The following is a 23,766-nucleotide window of genomic DNA, read 5'->3' on the forward strand; positions in this document are numbered from 1 at the left end:
AGTGAGCGCTCACTAGCAAGCAAGCTGGAAAGGCACCGTGCCAGCTGAAACCAAGTCGTGTCATAGGTGCCACAGAGACTTTAAATTTTATTTTATGTTGATTGTGTGCTTGCACAAGGACTGAAACTGTGCCTACAATACACCATTCACAGGGAGATACAGGGTACGCAGTCGCAGACGACAACTCCATAGGCAACAGAGAGTAGCTAAGTACTTTTTTCTCTCTTTATTTTCTTTGAAATAGGTGTAGATCTATACACAGTCTACACCCCCCCCACAACAACAACAACCATGAGTTTGGTATGTGATTACTGCAGGGAGACGTCGGATATGGAGGATGCAGGCCTAACTAATGCAACGTCTAGGAAGTTACTAACTGCCGTAAAGCTTGATGGCTGTTGCTGGTATTGCCCTGGCTGCATAGTCAAGGTGAATGAAGCGATTGCAATCCATAAGGGAACGAGTTCTCTAGGGACGAAAATAGATGAAGCAGGAGCCCTGCTGGTTGACAAACTGGAGCAAGTTGAGAAAGAGATCCTTGCTAAGACTGAGGAAGTAGCTAATAGAATGGAGGTGGTTGCTAAGAGGAGCTATGCGGACGTATTAGGAGGGCCACGGGTGGGGGGGGCGGAGAGTAATGCAGAATCAGTACAGGTTCTACAGCAGATTGGGACTCTGAAAAAGTGTGTCGAAGAAATGAAAATTAACGGACCTACTGTTAGGGGAGAGGAGGAACACCAGGAACGGCTCCAGCGCAGGAACAATGTAATAGTTTTTGGAGTCCCAGAGAGCCAGGCAGAGGGAACTGTGAGTAAGGAAACACACGACAAGGTGCTGTTTCAAAATATTTGCACAGAGGTTCTGAAGATTCCAGCAACCCCTCAGGATGTGAGGAGACTGGGACAAAAGCAGGGGGCTAAGCCTCGCCCCCTCAGGATCACATTAGGGAGTGAGGAGGAAAAATGGCAAGTTATCCGGCAGGCAAAAAACTTAGCAAGGAGCGAGGCATTTCGAGATGTATTTATTCACCCAGACCGCACGGTAATGCAGAGGGAACAGCACAAGAAGCTCCTGCTGGACTTGAAGCAGAGGAGGGAGGAGTCGAGAAGGAACGGGGACAGGTGCACATGGGTTATACTCAGGGGGAGGGTAGTGGAAACAAGTGTGCCGACACAGGGCCAGGGGGCAGCAGTGCACCCTCCACCCACTCAACCCCCCACCCGGGAGGCGGCACCAGCTCAGCCTACCGGACAGGAGGGAACGAGCGCCGTGTAAACAATGAAATTTTTAACCACACCCTGCAAAATACAGTGTACTTAGCAAATGCTGCAGCTTCTGAGAATGTGGGTGGAGCGGGTTTATTACTAAGAGCAGAGACGTTACCGAGAACAAATTCTGGCTTGAATGTCATGTACACTAATACCGACACGTTCCTGGATAAGAGGGAGGAGTTTGAAACACTACTAAGAGTACACCAACCAGATATTGTAGGAGTTGTAGAACTGTTGTACAAGAACAGGAGAATCGACCCAGAGGAATGTGAGTTCAGTATTGCTGGATATGACTCATTTACGAACCTAACTCAAGAATCCTGCAGGAGGGGTGTGGTTATCTACGCTAGGCAAGACCTTAGAGCCAGCCAGGCGAGGGTACAGGGAGAGGATGTTTTTGAAGAGTCCAAGTGGTGTAAAATTAAATTAAAGGGAGGGGACTTACTTATCGTCGGGTGTATCTACAGATCCCCGAACTGTGGCCCACTAAATCAAAGGAACTTAAGAACCTTAATAAACAATGCGGCGATGCTCAACCCCAGCCACCTCCTTATCATGGGGGACTTTAACTATGGCGACATCGACTGGAGAAACGAGTCAACCCCGAATGACTTGAATAATCCTGCTACTCTTTTTGTAGAAACTCTGAGAGATAATTTTCTGTTCCAACATGTGAGAGACCCGACACATTACAGAGGGGAACAAACACCCAAGCCACTTGACCTCATCATAACAAACGAGGAGGGTATGGTGGCCAAACTGGAACACCTTGCCCCAGTTGGCACCAGTCACCATACAGTGTTGTCATTCAGATTTAACTGTTACCTAGTTCAAGATAAGGCCAGGCCAAGGTGCAAATATTACAAGGGAAATTACAATGGGATGAGGGAAGAGATGAGGGGTATCAACTGGCCTGACTTATTAAGGTACAAGAACGCAGACACTACGCTGAATATCATAACTAGTAAAATGACCCATTTGATCGATAAATATATACCCAAGACCAAACCCAGTGCTTCTAGGAATACGAGGGGATCCCTACACATGAACCATGCGGCGGTCGACAAAATTAAGAAGAAAACCCAGAAATTCAAGACGTGGGTTGGGTCAAACGATGAGCAAGACAGGAGGATGTATGCAAGAGCCAGAAACCAAGCAAAGATAGAGTGTAGGAGGGCTGAAAAGGAGTTCCAAAGGCTGGTTGCACGCGAGGTCAAGTCAAACCCAAAGGCGTTTTACCGCTATGCAAAGTCGAAATTGAAAACGCGAGTAGGAGTATCAGACCTGAGGCTTGAAGATGGTAGTTACGCAGATTCTGACCAGGATAAAGCTGAGGCATTGAACAGCTTCTTTTCCTCAGTGTTCACAAGAGAGGATGCAACTAACCTTCCTGCGTTTGAGGACAGACGGTTCGACACAGCACTGACCCACATTGTGTTCACAGAAGAGGGTATTAGAAATAAACTGTCCAGGCTAAAGGTCCATAAGAGTCCTGGACCTGACATGGTGCATCCTAGAGTGCTAAGGGAGCTGTGCAACGAGCTTGCAGAGCCCCTGAAGATTCTGTTTTGTAAATGCCTGGATGAACAAATGGTCCCCAGTGAATGGAAAGTGGCTTATGTGAGTCCTATCTTCAAGAAGGGCGATAGGCACTCCACGAACAACTATAGACCGGTGAGCCTGACCAGCATAATATGTAAAGTACTTGAGAGTATTATCAGAGATGCAGCGATGGAACATCTACTACGAAACAACCTTGTAAAAGATTGCCAACACGGTTTTATGCCGGGGCGCTCTTGCTTGACACAATTGCTCAAGGTATTGGATATTTGGACCCATATTCTAGAACGGGGTGGTAATATCGACAATATTTACCTAGATTTTGCCAAGGCTTTCGACAGTGTACCCCACGAAAGGCTGAAAATCAAACTGGAAGGGTACGGAATTCGGGGAAATGTCCTAGCGTGGATAGAAGACTTTCTACATGACCGCAAGCAATGTGTGGTGATTAATGGCACGAAATCGTCATCTGTACCTGTAACAAGTGGGGTACCGCAGGGTAGTGTATTGGGCCCGCTGTTGTTTGTTTGTTTCATAAATGATATGCCTGACGTTGTACACTCCTCCATACAAATGTTTGCCGATGACGCCAAGTTATTTCGGGAAATTAAGAACCAAGCGGACTGTGAAGAGCTGCAGAAGGACCTCTGTGGGCTCCAGGAATGGTCGAAGGAATGGCTGCTGAGATTCAATGTCACGAAGTGTAAGAGGATGCACCTGGGGCGTACCAACGGTAAGGAGGCGTACCATATGTCCCAACGGGATGAAGAAAATGTACTAGTTGAGACTGTGTGTGAGAAGGACCTAGGTGTGTATGTTGACAATGAGCTGAAGTTCTCGGGCCATTTGTGAGTGTTAGATGTTCTGGGTAATAAGTTCTATATACAGGAGAGAACACAAACACCTGTATAGTTTTGTAGGTTCGGTTTACTGGATAAGAGTATGTACACAGAGGTGGGTAGCGCTGCTCCCTAGCTAAGGTCCTGGTCAACTACCATAGACGACGTATGGCAAGTGATACATTAGCAGCTTCCATACGTCGCCAGGCACATTAATTAAGCGTGTGGGATATGGTAATAACATTGCCACACGCTGCTAGCTAGGCTGAATAAATATAAATGGAGCACATACATAATATACATACATAATACATAATCCAGCATACATAATATACATACACCTCCCTCCCCCCTATACGCTCATAGCAAAGTCTTGAGCGGACCTTTTCTTCTGGATCCGTTCTGAGCGTCGAGGGACTTCATCACTGGGAAGGGTATGGGACTCAACACTGGTGGCGGGGCCAGCAGAAGGCAGTGTTACAGGGCGGAGAAAACGGCGGTTCCTCCACCACACACGACCACTGGGTAACCGCACCTGGTAGTCCCGTGACCTGCCGAGACCCATGACTACGCCTACTTTGTCCCAACGTAGGGAGGTCGGGTCCTGAACACGGACTTGGGTACCGACACTCAACCTGGGGAGAGAACGGGCGTGGTCGTTGTAGCGGGCGACGACGTCCTGAACACGTTCGGCGGCTCGGCGATCACAATCCTCTGTCTTAGCCTGCCACTCCTTGGAGAAGGATTGAGGGTGAGCAGGGACACAAGAACGAAGGGGGCGCCCATACAAAACCTGGGCAGGGGAGCGTCCGGTGTAGTTGGGTGTGTTGCGGAGTTCAAGAAGACCCCGGTCGAAGGCCTCGCAGTCAATGTTCCCAGAAGGGGCCACCTTAAGGATGAGGTGCTTCAGGGATTTGACAGCAGCCTCAGCGTGGCCGTTGGACTGCGGGTAATGGGGCGATGACAACACATGCCGGACTCCCCATCGGTCAAGGAACACAGCAAAGTCCCGGCTTGTGAACTGAGGCCCTCCGTCGGTTCGCAGGCGTACAGGAACGCCCACGTCACGGAAGTAGTGGCGGAACTTGCTGATGGTGGCGGCAGACGTCGTGTCATTACCGCCCTTGATGACAACCGGCCAACCAGAGAGACGGTCGACGATAACCAGGAAGGACTTTCCTGACACACAGAAAAAGTCGGCCGACACAGACTCAAAGGGGCGGGTGGGGTTGTCGTCACTCATGAAGGGTACCTGCTGCTGGCTGGGTTGTAATACGTGGCGGGGCTTACACACCTGGACAGCATTGGAGATGTCGGGGTCGATGCCAGGCCGGAACACAGTCTGTCGTGCACGTCGTTTGGTGGCCTCAGCTCCACGGTGACTGTCGTGAAGGCGAGCCAAGGCGTGGGGACGTGATGCAGCAGGGACAACTACCGAAGGAGAGGTGTCACTGGCCAGAGGTAGGGGTAGGGCGGCAGCAGGGTAGTTGCTGCTCCCTTCGTGCGCCCTGTTGGCGTAATTTACCTCGAGAATCGGTGTTGGGAAGTCCTGGGAGATGATGGCCAACTCTTGACAATGTCTGTAGGACAGCAAGGGAGTCGGGACACCATTATGCACGTCGATCCAGGCCTGACACGACCTGTTGCCAAAGGTGACATGTGCATAGAGTGAACCCAGGGCTGGGGCCATCTGTGAACCATCTGCCATGACGCAGAGGTCCTCGGGAGGCGGTCCTAGATCGCTTGGAGAGAGCCCCAAGCATCGCAAATGCTGGGGACCGATGACTGTAGCATCAGCGCCGGTGTCGGGCAACATCTGAAGACGGGATGACACGCCGCCGTAGGTCACGATGGCGCTGATGTACTGGGTGACTTTGGTCCTGGGATGCGAGGAGTACACCCTCCTAAAATGGGTCGGGCTTTGTCCAGGGTCGTCGTGCCTCTGATTTGGCGACTGTGGGCGGCCCTCACTGGTAGAAGGGCGCCGAAGCTTCCGCCGACGCTGTCCCTTGGGTTCGTGGGTAGGGCAACACTTGTCATAGTGGCCCAGACGACCGCACACATTGCACTGTACGTACTTAGCTGGGCACCGCACTGTGAGCGACCAGTGGCCCATACGGTCACAACTGTTGCAGGTAGACTGAGCAGCTGGACATACCTGTGTTCCGTGCTGCTTACCACAGTTGTTGCAAAATGAACCGGGCGTGGACGTGGTGGGCGAAGGCGTAGGAGCAGACTTCTTGTCCTTCTTGTACCGGGAAACAGCGCGTACAGCTGTAGGGGGAGCTCGGATGGCAGAGGTGGCACACCTGGCAGCCTCATAGGAGCGACATATCGTCAACACATCCTGAAGAGAAGAGGAAGAGTCGAGGGAGGTGAGGCGTCGGACAAGTTCCTCGTCCTTAACGCCCATCAGGATCACCTGCTTCAACTGGGTCTCCTCGCACTGCTGGTGGTGGCCTAAACATATATCTACCTCTTCCGAGGCTCTCTTAAGACGTACATAAAAGCGTCAAAAGACTCACCCTCCATCTGTCTGCAGCTAAACAATTCCCTCCTGCGCAGAGCTTCATTCTGCTGTCCTTTGATGTGCCGTTGTAGAACGTCCAGTACCTCCTCTACAGACAGCGAAGAGGTTGGGGGTACCTGCAACGTATGTTCTAAGACACGCTGAACTTCCAAGGACAGGCACATACGCAGCTGGATGAGTTGTTTAGGCTGTGACAAACTCTGGAGATCCACCATTGTAGCATAATCAGCCCACCGCCGCCGCCATTCGCGAAAAGTCTGGAAATTTACATCAGGCTCCAAGATGGGCGGTGTTTGAGCTGCTGCTTTAGGTGGGGCTGGGGGGCGTGAAGGAAGCATGGATGAGGTATCTGAACCATTCAGTACCGAGGCAGTGTTAGAGCCAGGGGCTTGGTTAACAGTGAGGCGAGATATCAAGGCTTCAAACCGTGCACTGTCTTCCATTCTCCGTTGGTGGTCTCGTTCTGCCTCTGCTTGCCTTCTGTGCTCATCCGCCAAACGTCTGTGAGCTTCATCCTCGCGTCTCTCATCTCTCATAAACTTCATTAAGGCAATTATCTCTGGAGATAACGCTGAATGTTGAGGTGAAGGGCTGCGCGATGTTGTGGGAGCTGGGCCGGCCTGGTCATCCATCTCTGGGGGACTATCATCCGCTTGACTCATCCAGGCGCTGGGTCCACGGCTACGTAAGGCATGAGACATAACTACTTTATCTGTGTACTGTGTCTTAAATCAGTGTTGACCGGTCAGCCCGTCGTATCAACAAGATTTCAGACAAAAAATTTAATTAAATACACAGATAAGTAGGTTATATATATAAAATATATATAAGAAACCGCGCGGTCAGCAAGTGTTAGTACATGTATGTGTGTGTGTCCCAGGCAGGCAGAGCGTCTCGCCCCAGCTGTGAGGGAGGGGGGTGGAGGCGGCGCTGTGAGGGAGGGGGGTGGAGATAGGAGTAGCTCAGTCGCTCTCTGTAAACGGTCAGAGGAGGGTGCGCTGAGCTCTACACCCCACAAATGCCCAGAACATGCCGTATACCTTGGAAATCCGTTCGAACAAGGTCACACATGAATGGCACGAAACACACAATGCACTAAACACTTCACAGAAAATCACTGTCACTGACACTGCTCAAAGTTGCGAAATTCTTCGAGGGATGACGCGGGGTTGACCCAAGGCGGGGATCCATCAGCCGGCTTTCCACAAACTTGCACTAATCACTCGTAATAATCCAGTAAAACTACGCACTGCGCCATGTTAGATGTTCTGGGTAATAAGTTCTATATACAGGAGAGAACACAAACACCTGTATAGTTTTGTAGGTTCGGTTTACTGGATAAGAGTATGTACACAGAGGTGGATAGCACTGCTCCCTAGCTAAGGTCCTGGTCAACTACCATAGACGACGTATGGCAAGTGATACATTAGCAGCTTCCATACGTCGCCAGGCACATTAATTAAGCGTGTGGGATATGGTAATAACATTGCCACACGCTGCTAGCTAGGCTGAATAAATATAAATGGAGCACATACATAATATACATACATAGTACATAATCCAGCATACATAATATACATACAGTGAGAAGAAGGTAAATCAGGCAAATAAATTATTGGGTCTTATAAGAAGGTCGTTCAGATATCTAGACGGTCCGTCCCTCGTGACGATCTTCAGGAGTGAAGTGCTTCCCCATCTGGAGTACTGTCACCCCATCTGGTCCCCGAGATATGCTAGGGACTGTCAGTTGGTTGAAAATGTTCAAAGGAGGGCCACCAAGCTGGTGCCTGCACTTCGGCATCTCAGCTACCCTGCGAGATTGGAGCGCCTGAACTTGCCTAGCTTATACTACAGACGGGCAAGGGGGGACCTAGTTGAGGTTTATAAGCATCTCAGGGGGCACTACTCAGTTGAGTGTCCTTACTTGGAGCTGGCGGACGCTCGCCCCACAAGGGGTCACAGCTCAAGATTGAAGAAGCCGCAAGTCCGGAAAACCGTGAGGGCAAACTTTTTCGGAGTGAGGGTTGTAAACTCTTGGAACAATCTACCAGAAAGTGTTGTGACGGCACCGAGTGTGAGCTCTTTCAAGAGAAGACTTGACCAACACTGGAGCGGGTTCAGGTACATTCAGGAGCCGGTGCATGCCCAGTATTTGCCAACAGTGCGTGACAGAGACGTGACCGATCGCCCGGGCGGCTAGCGAGCCGACCTTTTGGTGAAGAATATAAAGGAAAAGAGTCGTGACCGATCGCCCAAGCGGCTAACAAGCCGATCAGTGGCGAAGAGGATAAAAGTAAATGTGAACCTACCAAAAATAACAGGTCACCGCTTTACAACCCCTCTGATAGTGGTGATAAAAATCCGAGGCCATATGCATTACACATGCTGGTCTAACATGCCCAACCAACTCTAATGCTGTATGATGATTTGAGTGAATTATTATTATTATTATTATTATTATTATTATTATTATTATTATTATTAATTAATAAACGTGTCAACACCCCCCCAACCAATAAAGTGTTATTACTCATTCAACTTCGTTCAATAATTATGATACAGTCTAGTTTACGGCTATATATATTCAAATAATTGAATTATTAATTGATTGATAAAATATATTTAACAAATTTATTCCCAAAACATAAGAGAAAGTCGAGAGGATATGAGGCGATTTAGTTGTTTGTTTTAATAGAAATAATTAATGTTATGAGAATACTACAAACTAATCTAAAAGAACATATTCCCGAATGACTCAACCAAAAAACTTTATAAATAGCCAAAATAAAGCAGGTTAATTTTAAGCTAGATTTTGGTCATCTGTTTGAGAAAAAGTAATAATATAATGATAATGGTATTCTAGTTATGTTCGTTGTATTTCACTCAACATTAGCTGTCTCCCCCAGCAAGTGGACAGCCAAGGTGGTGTTGACCTATAGTATTATTATAGTATTTAGTGTGTTTTATATGATATCATCTTGAAGAAAGGAAAGTTTTCCCCAAATAACTGGAAAATGAATTACTTGTTGCGTCAGTTGAGTGCCGTCAGGCCTCAGGCCCTCCAGCCCCGGCTCCCTAGAACAAACTTACTAACTTGTCCTGGTGCTACACTATGTCCTGTCAGGGGTTATAAGTCTCTGAGAGGTGTATACGGATATAAACCAGTTGAACCAAACCCCTTTTCATGTGAGTTATATTTTTACTTAAACTTGTAGTGGATGTTATATAAGACCTCGAGGTGGTGATGGTCGTGTTGATATTTCCTCCTTTTATATTATAGTTGTTTTAGATTATTCATGATTGTTCTGTGCAGTTTATAAAACATACCAAGACTAGGCCATGGTCTTTGGCTCTGAATCAGCCATCGAAAAATACATTATTTTACCATCTGTTGATACATATGGATTGCCCATTAGTTCATTCACCAATAGCTTACTTAACATATATTTTTAGCCTTCAGACTTAAACTGCAGCTTAAAAAAATCTTCAAACACTGTGAAATCTCCCCATCTTACAGTACAGTACTATACTTCAGTGATTGTTTTTCTCAGTGGCTGATGGAAATATAAATTAGTTTATGCATTGGAATATTTAAGTTTTATAAATTACTGTACAGTGCATTAGTTACAATTGGAAATATTGTTCACTTCCTGAAAAGAGTCATGGAGCTTATTTTTCATAGAAATAATTCTTCTAATAGAATTTCTTATTTCTCCGTGTGCACAGTACCAGAGGTTGTCATTCAGCAGAGAGCAGAAGAGAGCAATGTTTTCCGTTTCATCAGTGCTTATCGAGAGTTTGGGCATCTCAAAGCTAATATTAACCCATTGGCACCAAATACAAGGTGAGTCTAGAATACCAATACATCTGTACTGTACTCTACTGTACTTGTTCTACAGAAGCTGCTCTATATTGTACAATATACTGATCAGTTATAACTGTACAGTACAGTAATCTTCCCGTGTTTTTCGAGGGAATTACGTTCCTGAAACCCCCGCGAAAAGCCAAAACCGCAAATACTCTTTTAGGAATCACTGTACCTGTGGCCACCAAACAGCTCAGGTAGGTCATGCACTTAACCACGCCATGCTCTCCACTCACGGCCCAGTGGTCACACTGATCACTGATGCACTGTACTGGCATTTACTAACATCATTATTTGAAACTAAGCATATTGTAGTATAATAATGGAAAAAATGTAAACACAGTTATATACCAAAGAAATTTATTTACAAGTACCCGTACATAAGTACCAGAGGTTGGAATTATGCTTCATAACTTGATTTTCATCTTTTCAGACTGGTGCCAGAATTAGAACCCCAGAAGTATGGCCTCACCTCAGACAAAACATATACTATTAAAGGTCTCGTGGCTGGATGTGAGGAGACCTGTACACTAGAGCTGCTACAAGACATCTTAAATCAAAAGTATTGTGGACATATTGGTGCTGAATTTTCATATTTGCCAGTAAGTTATTATCTTTGTTAGAGTGTTATCACGTGGTATAGTTTATAGCATTTATGAGACTAATTATGTGCCTGTTTTTATGAGGTCATATATTTTCTGCTCTAGGCTTAATGGAATATGTAACTAAGAGCTGCTGTGTTGTAGAAAGTGATCTTCAAGTCTTCTTCCATACAAGCAACTTTGACCCTGAAAGAGGGGAAAGAGAGAATCTTCAGTTGCGGGAGCTAACAATTCAGACATGACACAGTGTGCTTGATCCAATCACTTCTTGCTCAGCTTCAAACAAAAATACAACAATCTCACTTCTCAAGTTCTTGTTGCAGGAAAAAGACCTCTAGACTCTGTATGTTCAGACAGATTAATGCTGACTTCTTAGTGCACTTTAGGCTCGCTTGTTTGTTTTGCTGGCCATCAATGCCTGGGTCATTACAGCCAAGTATTGTCGGGCTCAATTTGTCAGGGATGTGCAGTTCTAGATATTTTTATTAAGGTAAGAGTATATTTTACTTTCCTTATATACCAGTGTTTACACCTTAACCATGTGGAGCAAGTGTGACAATTAAAGAGTAATTAGCTGAACTTGATACAATGAAAATAGTGTTCACGAATCACAATACAGTACAGTACATAGCCTAGTGGTGCTTACTCTATTCAGTACAGTGAGTTCTGCTATAACGCGTGTTTTGACAACGCGAATTGGCTCTAACGCCATTTATGAATAAAGGAACGATATTTGTATAACGCGAACGCTTGTTTGCTGTAACTCGATTTTTGCTTACTATTTCTCCAATTTTGTGGTATTAACTGTGAATATGGTAAAGAAGAATATCTCCAAGAAGCGTTCTGGTGATCGCATTCCCGGTGATGATCGTAAAAGAAAGGCTATAACCCTTGAAGAGAAGCTCGATGTTATCAACCTCAAAATCACCCTTCTCCCCCATCAAGTTATATTCATATTTTTTCAAGGTAAAGTGTTACATTTCCTGTATGATTTCATTATTAGATATGAATGTAACATTTATTTAGACTGTGCTATGGAGATGTTCGGGGTACTTGGTTCTAACTACAGGAGCGAACATAAACACCTGTAGAGTTCTGTAGGTTCTTATTAACGGAAATATACAGGAATGCGCTCACAAGCGCAGGTAGTCCTTGCACTCCTATAGGGGTCAACTGACCTCACTCTGACCTCTCAGGCGACATGTGGTAAGTGGTATACTAGCAGCTTCCAGATGTCGCCAGGCGCATTTATCTAAGCGTGTGGTGACATGAAACGGGCATTACCACACGCTACTGACTAGAGAAATAATGTGTATATATAGAGTACATACATGGTATACATACAACATACATAATATGCATACATGCTATCCTTTGTGTTAGGCTTACTACTAAATTTTTTTCGATTTCGAGTAGTAATCTGCACCTAATCTGCATCTGCACTATTTTCTCCATAAGCCCTGTTATTTCTATTACGCGAATTTCTATAACACGATGTTTTACAAGAACACAACTATCGCGTTATAGCAGAACTGACTGTATTTATAATTTTTTGACACAAATCTTGGATTACCTGAGGGAGTTGTGACCTTGATTTGCCAGCTAAGAGAGTGCTTGGAAGTTCTTCATGTAATGACCAGTTCCCACTCTGTAAAAGTGGGTTGGTGATAGGAAGGGTATTCAGCTGTAACACTTGCTTCAACCTTGACTGATGGCAGCTGGGAGAGAGGCTGAAAGTGACCCTGCAGTTTGGAGAGGTGCCATGAGGTAAACAAGGCTAACTCAGACAAACACAGAATACGGGTGTAAAATGTTGATGGTGACGATGTACAGTAAACCCTTAAACATCACAGGGTTAGGTTAATGAAAACCTCGCGAAGTTCCAAAACCAGGAAGTTCACCCACGGGAAGCTATGGGAAGTCTGAATTCCAAAAACGAAGAAAACCCACTCCAGGTGTTTGAAATACATGTACTGTACATACATCAAAATGGATAGAACAGTTAATTTAAAGCAATAAAAATACTGTATGTTAAAATATGATTTTTTGCCCACATTCAATACTGATATTTTTAAGTATTTGAGTTTTTCACATATAAATATATTAAGTATTGAAGCATTATTTTGTGTGTGTGTGTTCCATGTAAAACTTTACAGCCTTTATCAATCTCAGGTAACAGGGGAAGAAGAATAGGACAAATAGATACCTGCAATGATATAATTTCTGACTTATCTCTCATTTTCATTGTCAAGACGGAGGAAGAGAGAGAGTGGTTTGCAACGGCTCTTGAAACTACATCCAAAGAAGCTTTGACCACAGAAGAACGCATCAAGCTTGCCAGAGATATGTTAAGATCACAAACTTTCGACAATTTCTTGGCCACCAAATTTCAGAGTGTGAAGAGATATGGAGGAGAGGGAGCTGAGAGTATGGTTGGCTTCTTTACTGAGGCATTTAAAAACATTGCACAGGGTAGGTAAAGTTAATTCATAAATTTGCTACATTATTTATCAATTTTTTACATATTGTACAGTGTAAAGGATTATTGAATTTAAACATTTTGGTTATATTAAATCATGAGTAATCCAAATCGGTGAAATCCCCATCTAACGGACTGTATACATTTGATCAATGTCCCTTAAATGGAGGTTTCACTGTATCAAAATTTTTGTACAATTTGTGGTTGGTGCAGTACTCACTTGCCAATCTGTTAAAATTCCAGTACATGTTACAATAAAACTTCACTATCCATGGTTTTGCATATTCACAGTGTATGTCTCTGTATACCTTTTCACCATCCACAGTATAATGCTATATGTCCTCTGCTTTTTTCCGATAATCCTAACTCATTTGTTCATATGCCTGCTGCACTTTGTAAACCTTCGACCAATTTGAATGTAATATATGTAGTACTGGGTAGATATACTGTAGTGTCACAAAATTCCACTATTCTTTTTCCAGCACAAATATTACTAAAAAGTTTTAAATATTTACATATTGATATATTTTGAACCATTCTGCCTTTTTCAAAGTTGAAATTATTTGGAAGTTGCTTGGAATTTTGAATTTTGCGAGGTTTTGTTGTATATGCACAGATTTATACATATGTCAGTACCCATACACAAAGAGGAGCACACACACATGTACTCTTAGACATGGACTTGTGTTGATACAAAAAGTGTGTACATGTGAAAATGAATAATACTGAATGAGTAGGTTGGTGTTGGTACATAACATATACTACCATATACTACTATACCTTTGTCAAGTGTGAATAACATTGTAATTGCATCTCAACTCTTGTACCATAGATGGGGTGGAACAAGCAATGATAGCCATAGCTCATCGTGGCAGGCTTAACCTCCTGACAGGCATTCTCCAGTATCCACCAGTTGTCATGTTCCAGAAGATGAAAGGCTTGCCAGAATTTCCCCCAGAGGTCAAGTTCACAGGGGATGTTCTTTCACATTTAGGTAAGTGATAAACTACTGTATATGATCAAGTAAGTTACATATGAATATCTCTTGTACTTTATTTTTGTGTGGAGAGATTTGACTGTTGTAGTTACACTGATTGTGATACGACAGTTCTTGGACTTCTTTTAAATGGAAAACTCCAATAACTGGACTTGGTAAAGCCATTTGGTTTTCTTCTGGGATGTTTTATTACTTCTTAGAAAATCTGATCTGCCATGCTAACTGCTGAACAAGCCTATATGTAACCTGTGGTACAAGTGGAATTTTTTGCTTTTTTATTATAGTTTTCACACACCATGTGCTGGTCACTCATGGCCAGAAGAACATATGGCTGATTAGCTGGACCTGGTCAATGGTCATATGATCCTTGCTCAGCCTAAGTCTCTGTGTCTCCTGCTGTGTTGATTGCAAGCATAATTTATGGGGGTGAAATTTTGCCCTTGTTTTTTCTTATTCTATGCATGATACAAGTACTGTAGTGAACCTTGCATGAAGTGTCAGCCATGCCTTTCATTCTTCATAACTTCTTTTATATACCTTTTGTACCACTTTCATGATTTTCTCCTTTATTTACCATACCTTCTTGTGGTACACTTCCTTTCTTAATAATTTTATATTTACCTTCCAACACTTTTATTGTTAATTTCCTTTTATTGCAGGATTATTTTTAATGGGTTGATAAATAACATCCAGAAAGCTGCACAAGTATCTGGTTTAGTGAGAATTCTATCCATTGAAAGGAACTTTGACAACCAACAGGACTTCACTAACCCTTTGGCTCCTGGAGGTTTCCCAAAGCTGAATCATCTGTCAGTAGCCGGAGTGAAATTATTAAGGCGGCAATCTGCAGGAAAGGGTTAACCGGATTGGCCATATGCCAATCAGTCAGGTTAAAGGAGAACACACTACTGTAGGTTATATGGCATGTTGTGTCACAACTAGCTACTGTACTTCAGTTTTGCATAGTTATGTAAAGTCCAGTACAGATCCCTATCATGGTGGATTATGCGGAGTTTGGACTTCTAACCGAGACTCCTCCATGCTACATCTCTGTACACTCCTTCACGTGTACGAAGTTGGAGTGAAACAACTGTAGATTATAGTGTAATTTTATGCACATAACTCTTCATGATGTGTTACAGAGGCATAGAGGGAATTTTATACATTTATTTTAATAATGCAACTGTATCACATTGTGTACTGAAGTAGACTTATGTGCCTAAAATTACACGAAACTCTACGGTTGTTTCACTGCTACTCCACTATTATTACCTCAATATTTTTCAAGTGATATACCGGTAGGTAGGGAACTATGCAGATTCCGACATTTAGTCGCATTGACATGTGCCTTAGAATTTTCCTGGGAATACACCCTGCAATTTACTGTGCATATTTTAGAATCACCCTGAACAGCATAAGAGACAGATTATTGATGAAATGATTACAAGAATTGGTGCATAAAACTTGCTGATAGAGAAACTTAGTGAGCAAAATAAACAGACGTGAAGCATTCCATTTGTCTAGTACGCATTAATTCACTTTTTACACCTTACAAGATTTGCAGACATTAGTGGTTTTATTTTTACTGAAGTTCTTATTAGAGTGTACAGTACAGTATTAAAATTATTAATTTCTTTTATTCCACTGTATTTTATGATTTCAATTATTATTTCCTGCACCTGTTGCACCCTTTTTAGAACAATATTTTGTGAGATTGTTATCTAGCTCTTTCTTTTCTACTTCTGTTTTTTGTTTTTCAGTCAATTCAGTAGACTTAGAGATGGGGGAACACACTTTGCACGTCACAATGCTACCAAACCCATCCCATCTAGAGGCAGTGAACCCTGTGGGCTGTGGAAAAACACGTGCACGGCAAAGAAGTTTAGGTGATGGTTGCTTTTCTTCTGAAGCCTCAGCACGGCAGAGTGATAAAGTTGTTTGCATCCAGGTGAGGAATTATGGAACTGGAGATTATTCTTGCATTAAGGTTAGGTTCCATCATTGGGAAGATGCTGCAACTCAGAAAGATGAAAAGGATTGATGATTTTTAGGCAGAGTAATAAAAGAAAATGCTGTTACAGTATATTTATACTGTGAATATAACTGACAAAATATCTTTTAGCTTGGAGAGTTGAACAGTGAAGATCGTTTTCATTTTCACCCAACTTGGTTGAAATTCTTTACTTACAATATACAGTATAACAAATTTATTTTTTGACACATTACCCAGAATGGTATTTTATTACAGAACCTGATAATGTACTGTACTAGGGTTTACTCTTACAGTATTTCAATCTTGTAATCACAAAAGCTTTTTTTATTCTTTTAAAGTCATATGTTTTATTCAGGATCTACCAGTACTTTATTGATTAATACCCTAAACATCATCTGTCTTTTCTTGCATCTTTGATTTCTGTGTTTTGCTGATTATTTCATTACTTGTCAACAACATCATGCAACATCACTCATAAATACATTTTCCAATTTCTTAACCTCTTTTCCCAGTACATCTTAGTGGTGGATCTCTTTCCCTCTACAGCCTAAATGTAATCCAGAGCTTCTCAGAATTAGGATGTATAATGTCCTTCTCACACCATTAAAGTTATTAGTCATCTCGTATGTTAGCCATAAACAAATACTGTCACCAGGTAATTTGGTCGAGGAGGTTCGTCATTGAGTTGGTGAAATTCTTGGGTCTCCAGTGGGAGTATGGAAATGGATCTAGTATTCTGATGTACTGAGGCACCAAGTATGTCCTCCATGTTGGTTTCTTGAGAAAATAGTGATAAGTGCCAAAACAAAATGCAGTACAGGAAGTCCTTAACGTCGTGGTTACATTCCTGTAAACCACAACGCTAATGGAATCAATTTTTCCCGTAAGAAATAGATAAAATACGCTAGTTACGTTCCCCAGCCTCCCTTTTACCCATAAAATACATTACATATATGTAAATTCAATAGAATTTTGAGAGAAAATATATACTATTATACATCCAAAAAGATATTTAAACTAAATTAATGTTTAATTAACAATCATTTTGTATTGTACTCACTGATGGGCAGAGGTGGAGCGAGTGTGTAGTGGGTAGCGGAGAGGAGGAAGGTGGCGAGTCACTGAGACCCGGAGGGGGGCTCCCCTTTCCACTCTGACTGGGGTTCCTCCTTGGCTGCTGTTTGCTTCTCCTCCCTTGCAGGCTGTTGTAAAGATGTTGCTTCTCCCTCTCGATGACGAAAAAATGAATCCAGCGTTGACTGCTTAGTGCTCCTCTTTTTTTTCCTTGTGGATCTCATTATAACACCGAAGAGTTTCCTCCATGTTGCGGACAATCTTTGAGCTACGTTCTCTGTTTGGGTCGTCGTCAGTGAAGATTTGCATTGCTTGTTGGATCATGTCGAATGCTTCTGCCATCCTCTTGGTAATTATCGTTCGTTGAGGTCCTTCTTCATCGGTGTCTTCAGTGGCACTTTGTTCTGTTAGCAGTTGCAGATCTTCATTTGTGAGCTCTTCTGTATGGGATGACAAGACGTGCTCAATTTCCTCAGAATCCAACTCGTGAAAGCCTGCCTGTCTCACCAAGCTGAGGATATCCCTATTCAGAGTTGGGACTACGTCCATGAATCCCGTAAAGTTGTTCACGCACTCGGGCCATAATTTACGCCACACACCATTCAGGCAACTTTATGAAACTTCTTCCCATGCCTTGCCAATGTTGTCGATTGCATTAAGAATGTTGTGTCCCTGCCAATATTCTTGGATCATAGACTTATTTTCTCCATCAGTAGCCTTGAGAAGTTGGTCCATGGTACAGCGTAAATAATAGGCCTTGAATGCGGAGATAATGCCTTAGTCCGTGTTGAGAGGCAAGGATTACAACTCGAATATTGTCATGTAAATCGTCGAGATTGGGAGGATGCGCTGGAGCATTGTCAATGACAAGAAGAATTTTAAAAGTCCAGATGCTCGTTGGCACAATAATCCTTCAGTACAGGGACGGCATACACATTTAACCACTGGCTAAATATGGCGCTGGCTATCCATGCCTTTTTATTTTACTTATAAATGACAGGAAGGTGATCCTTAGAGTAACCTTTCAGGGCACTTGGGTTGGGAGCGCGAGCGATTAACCTAGGCTTTAGCTTGAAGTCGCCAGCAGTATTTGCGCCAAGCAGCAGCGTCAATCAGTCTTTTGCGGCTTTAAATCCTGGCGCTCTCTTATCTTCCTGGGAGATATCGGTCCTCTCAGGCATCCTTCCTCGATAATGTTCTTGAACTCGGGCGGGATGTTCTCGGCAGCAACGGTATCTGAACTAGCAGCTTCACCAGTCATCTTAATATTGTGGAAGTTATAACGACGCTTAAAACATTGAAACCATCCTCGGCTGGCCGTAAAGTTCTCATCCTTTGATCCTTCACCCTCTATGGCCTTTAAGTCATCATACAAGGATTTTGCCTTATGCTGGATAACCATAAGGCTCACAGGAGCATTGCGTTGATTCTGGTCCTTTATCCACTTAGCCAACATCCTCTCCATCTTCTCAATCACAGAACTTCGAGCACGACTTGTCTTTGTTGCACTCATAGAAGTACTACTTCCAGCACTAACCTTAATCTTGTCTGTGCTGGACCAGATAGTACGCACTGTTGTGGGGGTTAGGCCTAATGCTACACCAATTTCCACCGCTCGTTCACCTTTCTCAAAACAGTTTAAAACCTCCATTTTCGTAGCAAGGCTAATTGTCTTGCGTTGTTTCTTCACAACACTAACATCACTAACAGTTGATGGGCGCGTGGTAGCCATTTTGAATGGTTAGAGTACAGTATTTATAGCAAGAACATTTAAGCACGCACGTACGCTGTGGAAGCTGGGGAGACAATGCTTGGGGATGCTGTGAAGCTCCACGAGAGAGTGTGGTGCGCCAAGATGAGAGAGGGTGGCGCACACCTTACAAAGTGTTGGGTGACAAGGTTGTCGGAATCGTGGGTATCTAAATAGTAGTGACGTTATAACGAAACAATGTTGTCGGGGGCAACGTTAAGCTGTATTTTAAATGGAGGTTTATTCAGTCACTATCCTCCCACTGAAAAGTACTTTTCTGGCTGTAGTGATTTTATATGTGTGACCAGTGGCAACAGTGGTGTTATTTCATTTTTCAGGTCCATGGAGATGCTGCATTGGGAGGACAAGGTATAATGCAGGAGACACTAGCACTCTCAGAAGCACCTCATTTTACCATTGGGGGAGCCTTGCATATATCCATCAATAACCAGGTTCGTTGTGTTCAACTAGAAGTAACGAAGTGGAAAAGAAGTATGAGAGGAACATCACTGAATTACCTCATGGAACATTATTTACCTTAAACATCATCATCAGGATTTGAAGCCAAATACTGTAGATTTCTTTCTGGACCAAGGAGCCGAAACATGATATTTAGATGACCAATGATATATACTAAGTGAGCCAGAAACTATTTCTTTTATCTGTTTTACTTTTAACTTGCAAATATTTTTTGGCAAGTAATAAGGGCGTAAATTCTTCATAAATAAAATGCAATGTACAGATATATGTTAAAATAAAATTATTACACTAATTACCCTGTTATGTACTGTATATTAAATATATTAAAGAAATACTTAATGACTAATTCCCATTATATTTAACAGGTTGGTTACACAACTCCTGGAGAGCGGACTCGATCATCAACTTATTGTACAGACATTGCCAAAATGTGCAGCATGCCTGTCATACATGTGAATGGAGATGACCCAGAGGTTAGTTATGAAGCTTCAGGGGTTATTGAGAGTGAGAGTAATGGCTATTGAGATTGCTTGATTATAAATAAAAAAGTAGACTTTAGGCTTGAAGCAAGATATTTATGATATTTTAAAGGTTATAGTTATGAAAACTTGCTTTGTTTGTACAGTATATCTTGTATGCCCTATTTGTGTGTACAGTATATTGTATCTTGTAAGCTCTTTTGTACTTTGGAAACATGTTAGGTTAGACTAGGTATAGAATCTTCACCATCCACCTAAATCCATCATATGTAAATGACTAAGAGAAACCTGCTGAAGGTGAAGCCATGTGTAGGTTGGTTTAGCATATATTAACTGAATTTGTGTTAATTTGCTTATACAGTACAGTACAGTATTATTAAGAAGGGGTTTGTGTGAAGGAGTACAGTAAAGCCTCGAATAACGACTGTAATGTGTCCTCCCATATTGCAGTGTAAGGTGAATCATCGTATCGCGAATCATTAATTACCATTAAAATAAAGCAATAATAATGAGATGCGTTCCCAAGTGTGACAATTTCATATCTTTTGTGTGGCTTTTTACCCTCTTTTCCCCCCAAAACAATACAATTAATGAAAATTGCAAACTATATTCTTTAAATAATGTTTCTAAATGCACCTTATACAATATAAATGAATAATAATATGGTCACACAAGAGGAGGTGGGATGCCATTGTTTTTGTTTATGTTTACAGACGGGGGTCCGGGATGATAGTTCTACACAAGAAAATAAGACCCTGGATGTAGCTGTAGTAAAATTAATGTAAAAAATGTTTATATATGTAATGTTATTTAATGTTAATAAATGGAACAATAGAAGTAGCTAACCACTAATGGGAAAGAAAAAAAAAGAGATGGATTGGGAACGCCAACGTATACGTGCGCATTTAAGGATACCACATCATTTATCTTTTTAAGAATATGGGCAAAAGATTCATCATTGTTTATTACTGAATATGTATTTGATTGAATTAATTTTTTTACCTGTATATGCGAATTGAACAATACAATTCATTAATAATACGTAGAATATTAAAACACACAAGAGGATAAGAGACGGCATTGTTGTTACTGTTTACACCCATTATGTCAGTTATCCACCTGAAACTGAAGAAAATAAGACCCTGGTTGTTTTTGTAGTAAAATTAATGTAAAAAATATGTATGTTTTAATTAATGTTATTTAATGTACAGTACCCTGTACAGTGGTCCCTTGGTTAACGAACACAATTCGTTCCAGAGGGTCGTTCGTAAACCGAATCCATTGTTTCAGTGGGATATTGGGTAATTGGTTCCAGCTCACCGAAAAGTACATACAAAGTAAAAAAAAAATGCTGTAAAGTACAGTACACTTACTTTGAGGTGTGTATGTAGAAGGTTCCTGGTTGATGATGATAATGGGAATTAGAAGTGGGGGTGGAGGAGAAGGGAGAAGAGAAGGAAGTGGGGATGGAGGAGAAATCACATTTCAGGGGACCCATGCTTGATGCCGTCATTTCACCACTAAAATTTTAAGTTCACTACGTGTAATTCAAGCTTATTTTATTTAAATCAACACTGCACTGTGCTATATATTATCAATATGTTAACTAAATTTCAGAATGACCAATAATTTCAATTTAAAAATACAAAAATATTCAAGACACCAACAAAATAGATGCTCACTCCACTGTCAACAAAGCCCAACTGACGCCTGGTGGCCGAGTCAAACGTCTGATGGGCGCACAAAAAACTAGTTCTCTGTACTGCATATATTATCAATATTGTAATCGCTCATAGGAGTGATTTTGGTTTGTGCAGGATAATAAGACCCTTGTCATTGACGCGATGAGTATAATTCGGTCATAACCTGTTGAATATAACAACTGCTGGTACATCAGGACACAGTTTGAATAACACGATCAATATACAGTACATAATTACACTTATTAAAGTTATTTAGAGTTCTCAGAGGATTCAACAATTCATAATCACACTCACGTTTTGGGGTCTAGGGTTAGACCAACGAGAACAAATATATTGTCCTGCAGGAAGATGTTGGCTGACGAGAATCAAGATGTTGCCTTTACAGTAGAAGGCGATAGACTGTCCCTCAGGCAGTCACACAGCTGCTACCAGCTCCATCTCGCTTAGTAAGCTATTCTGAGTTGTAAACAGTTTCTTCACTTAACATGTGGCCGGCGCGCACAATTGTGTGTGGCGATAACAAATATGTTAAATAAATGTTATAATGACTATTAATTTTAATATAAAAAATGAAAAAATATTAAAGAGCACAACTTTCTTGATATTTACTCCATTGGAAATGAATATAAACATAGAACAGATTACTGAATTGGCAGACTAGCCCATCAGCTGATCAGCTGATGCTTACAACAAAATGTGATGTTCGTAAGGATTTCGTTAATCGAAGTTTTGTTCGTTAACCGAATTGAAGATCCTTATGGGAGGTAATTCGTGAACCAAAATTTCGTTAATCGAATCGTTCGTTAACCGAGGGACCACTGTAGAAGTAACCACTGATATTAAAGAAAAAGTGAGACTGATAGTGGAACGCCAATGTATACGTGCGCACTCAAGGAAACATAGTCATTTATCTTAAGAATATGTACAAAAGATTCTTTATTGTAAATTACTGAATATGTATTTGATTGAATTAATGTTTATATATGTGAAATGAACAATGCAATTCATTAATAATACGTAGAATATTAAAACACACACGAGGAGAAAAGACGGCTTTGTTTTTGTGAGTGACGATGGGTCTACATAAGAAACTGAAGAAAATAGGACCCTGGTTGTAGCTGTAGTGAACTTAATTTAACAAAAATTAATACCTGTATGTATGTTTTAAGTAATGTTATTTAATGTTAATAAATGGAACGCTAGAAGTAGTTAACCACTAATGGTAAAGAAATAAAGCGAGACGATTGGGAACGCCAACGTATGAACAGTAAGTGCATATATGTGAAAACATATCGTCATTTCTCTACATATGAATATGAAAGCAACACTTATTTACTGTTCATATATGTTTTAAATAATATTTACGAATGTAAAACAAAATTTCTACTCACCAATGGTGGTAAAGTCTAAAACATAAGGACAGCCAATGAATATTGTGCGAGTTTTTACTCAGATGACAAAGTCATCAGGTTCAACTCTGGCTGAAGCTATAGCTTTCCATATAGCTGTTGCTGAAACTGTTACTGAACCTGAAGTTGATGTTGAAGCTGCTTGTGATGCTGAATTTGATGGTGTAGCTGAAGTTGATGGTTTAGGCCTTCAGATAATAAAGTTGTTAAAAGAACCTTCCACAGCTGCTTTCTTTTCTCATTATACATCTTTATGTAGAGGTCATTTGCATTTATTTAAATTTTACTGCTTTGTTCTGTTAATGGATCCACTTCAGAAAATATGTTCATTGCTTGCTCCATATAATATCCACAGACCTCTCACCCTTTTCATATCGTTTTAACACATCTAGTTTCTCGGCTAAGCTTATACACTTTCTATTAGCTTTTGAAACAACACTACCATCACTTGCTCTCTTGCTCATGTTGAATAGGGATGCAAAAATGCTGTAAGAAACCTGAGAAAGTGTTTCTCCTGTTCCTGTTCCAGATGCATGAAAACAAAAGGCCCACCAAGCTCCAACTGTTGTTCACCACTCATTAGCAAGGCAGCTTCTTTGCACAAGGCGCTCTTCATTTTTTTTACAGTATTTTTTTTTCTATATTATATATCGGGATTTAGTTATTATTTATACAAAAATATAATTTTATTTTATTTTTATTATATTTTGGTCGTAAATGCGAATGAAATAAGGA

The 23,766-nt window shown here is 41.8% G+C and overlaps 1 protein-coding gene across 2 annotated transcripts in view; it reads left to right on the forward strand.

Annotated features, from left to right (window-relative positions):
* Window positions 1–23,766, forward strand: part of LOC121863460 (probable 2-oxoglutarate dehydrogenase E1 component DHKTD1, mitochondrial) — a 52,603-nt gene that overhangs the window by 1,752 nt on the left and 27,085 nt on the right. Inside the window, exons 1-8 of one of the 2 annotated variants that reach the window (XM_042362131.1) lie at window positions 9,059–9,386; window positions 9,927–10,044; window positions 10,499–10,667; window positions 12,920–13,139; window positions 13,979–14,140; window positions 15,904–16,091; window positions 19,299–19,412; window positions 19,806–19,913. In XM_042362131.1, coding sequence (XP_042218065.1) covers window positions 9,215–9,386; window positions 9,927–10,044; window positions 10,499–10,667; window positions 12,920–13,139; window positions 13,979–14,140; window positions 15,904–16,091; window positions 19,299–19,412; window positions 19,806–19,913 — 1,251 coding nt within the window. In that variant the 5' untranslated portion in view covers window positions 9,059–9,214. Of the gene's footprint in view, window positions 1–9,058; window positions 9,387–9,926; window positions 10,045–10,498; window positions 10,668–12,919; window positions 13,140–13,978; window positions 14,141–15,903; window positions 16,092–19,298; window positions 19,413–19,805; window positions 19,914–23,766 lie in introns of those variants that run through there. The other variant, XM_042362132.1, reaches the window with a different exon arrangement.

The sequence above is a fragment of the Homarus americanus genome, unplaced genomic scaffold (genome assembly GCF_018991925.1).
Source record: "Homarus americanus isolate GMGI-L3 unplaced genomic scaffold, GMGI_Hamer_2.0 scaffold24781, whole genome shotgun sequence".
Taxonomy (NCBI): Eukaryota; Metazoa; Arthropoda; class Malacostraca; order Decapoda; family Nephropidae; genus Homarus; species Homarus americanus.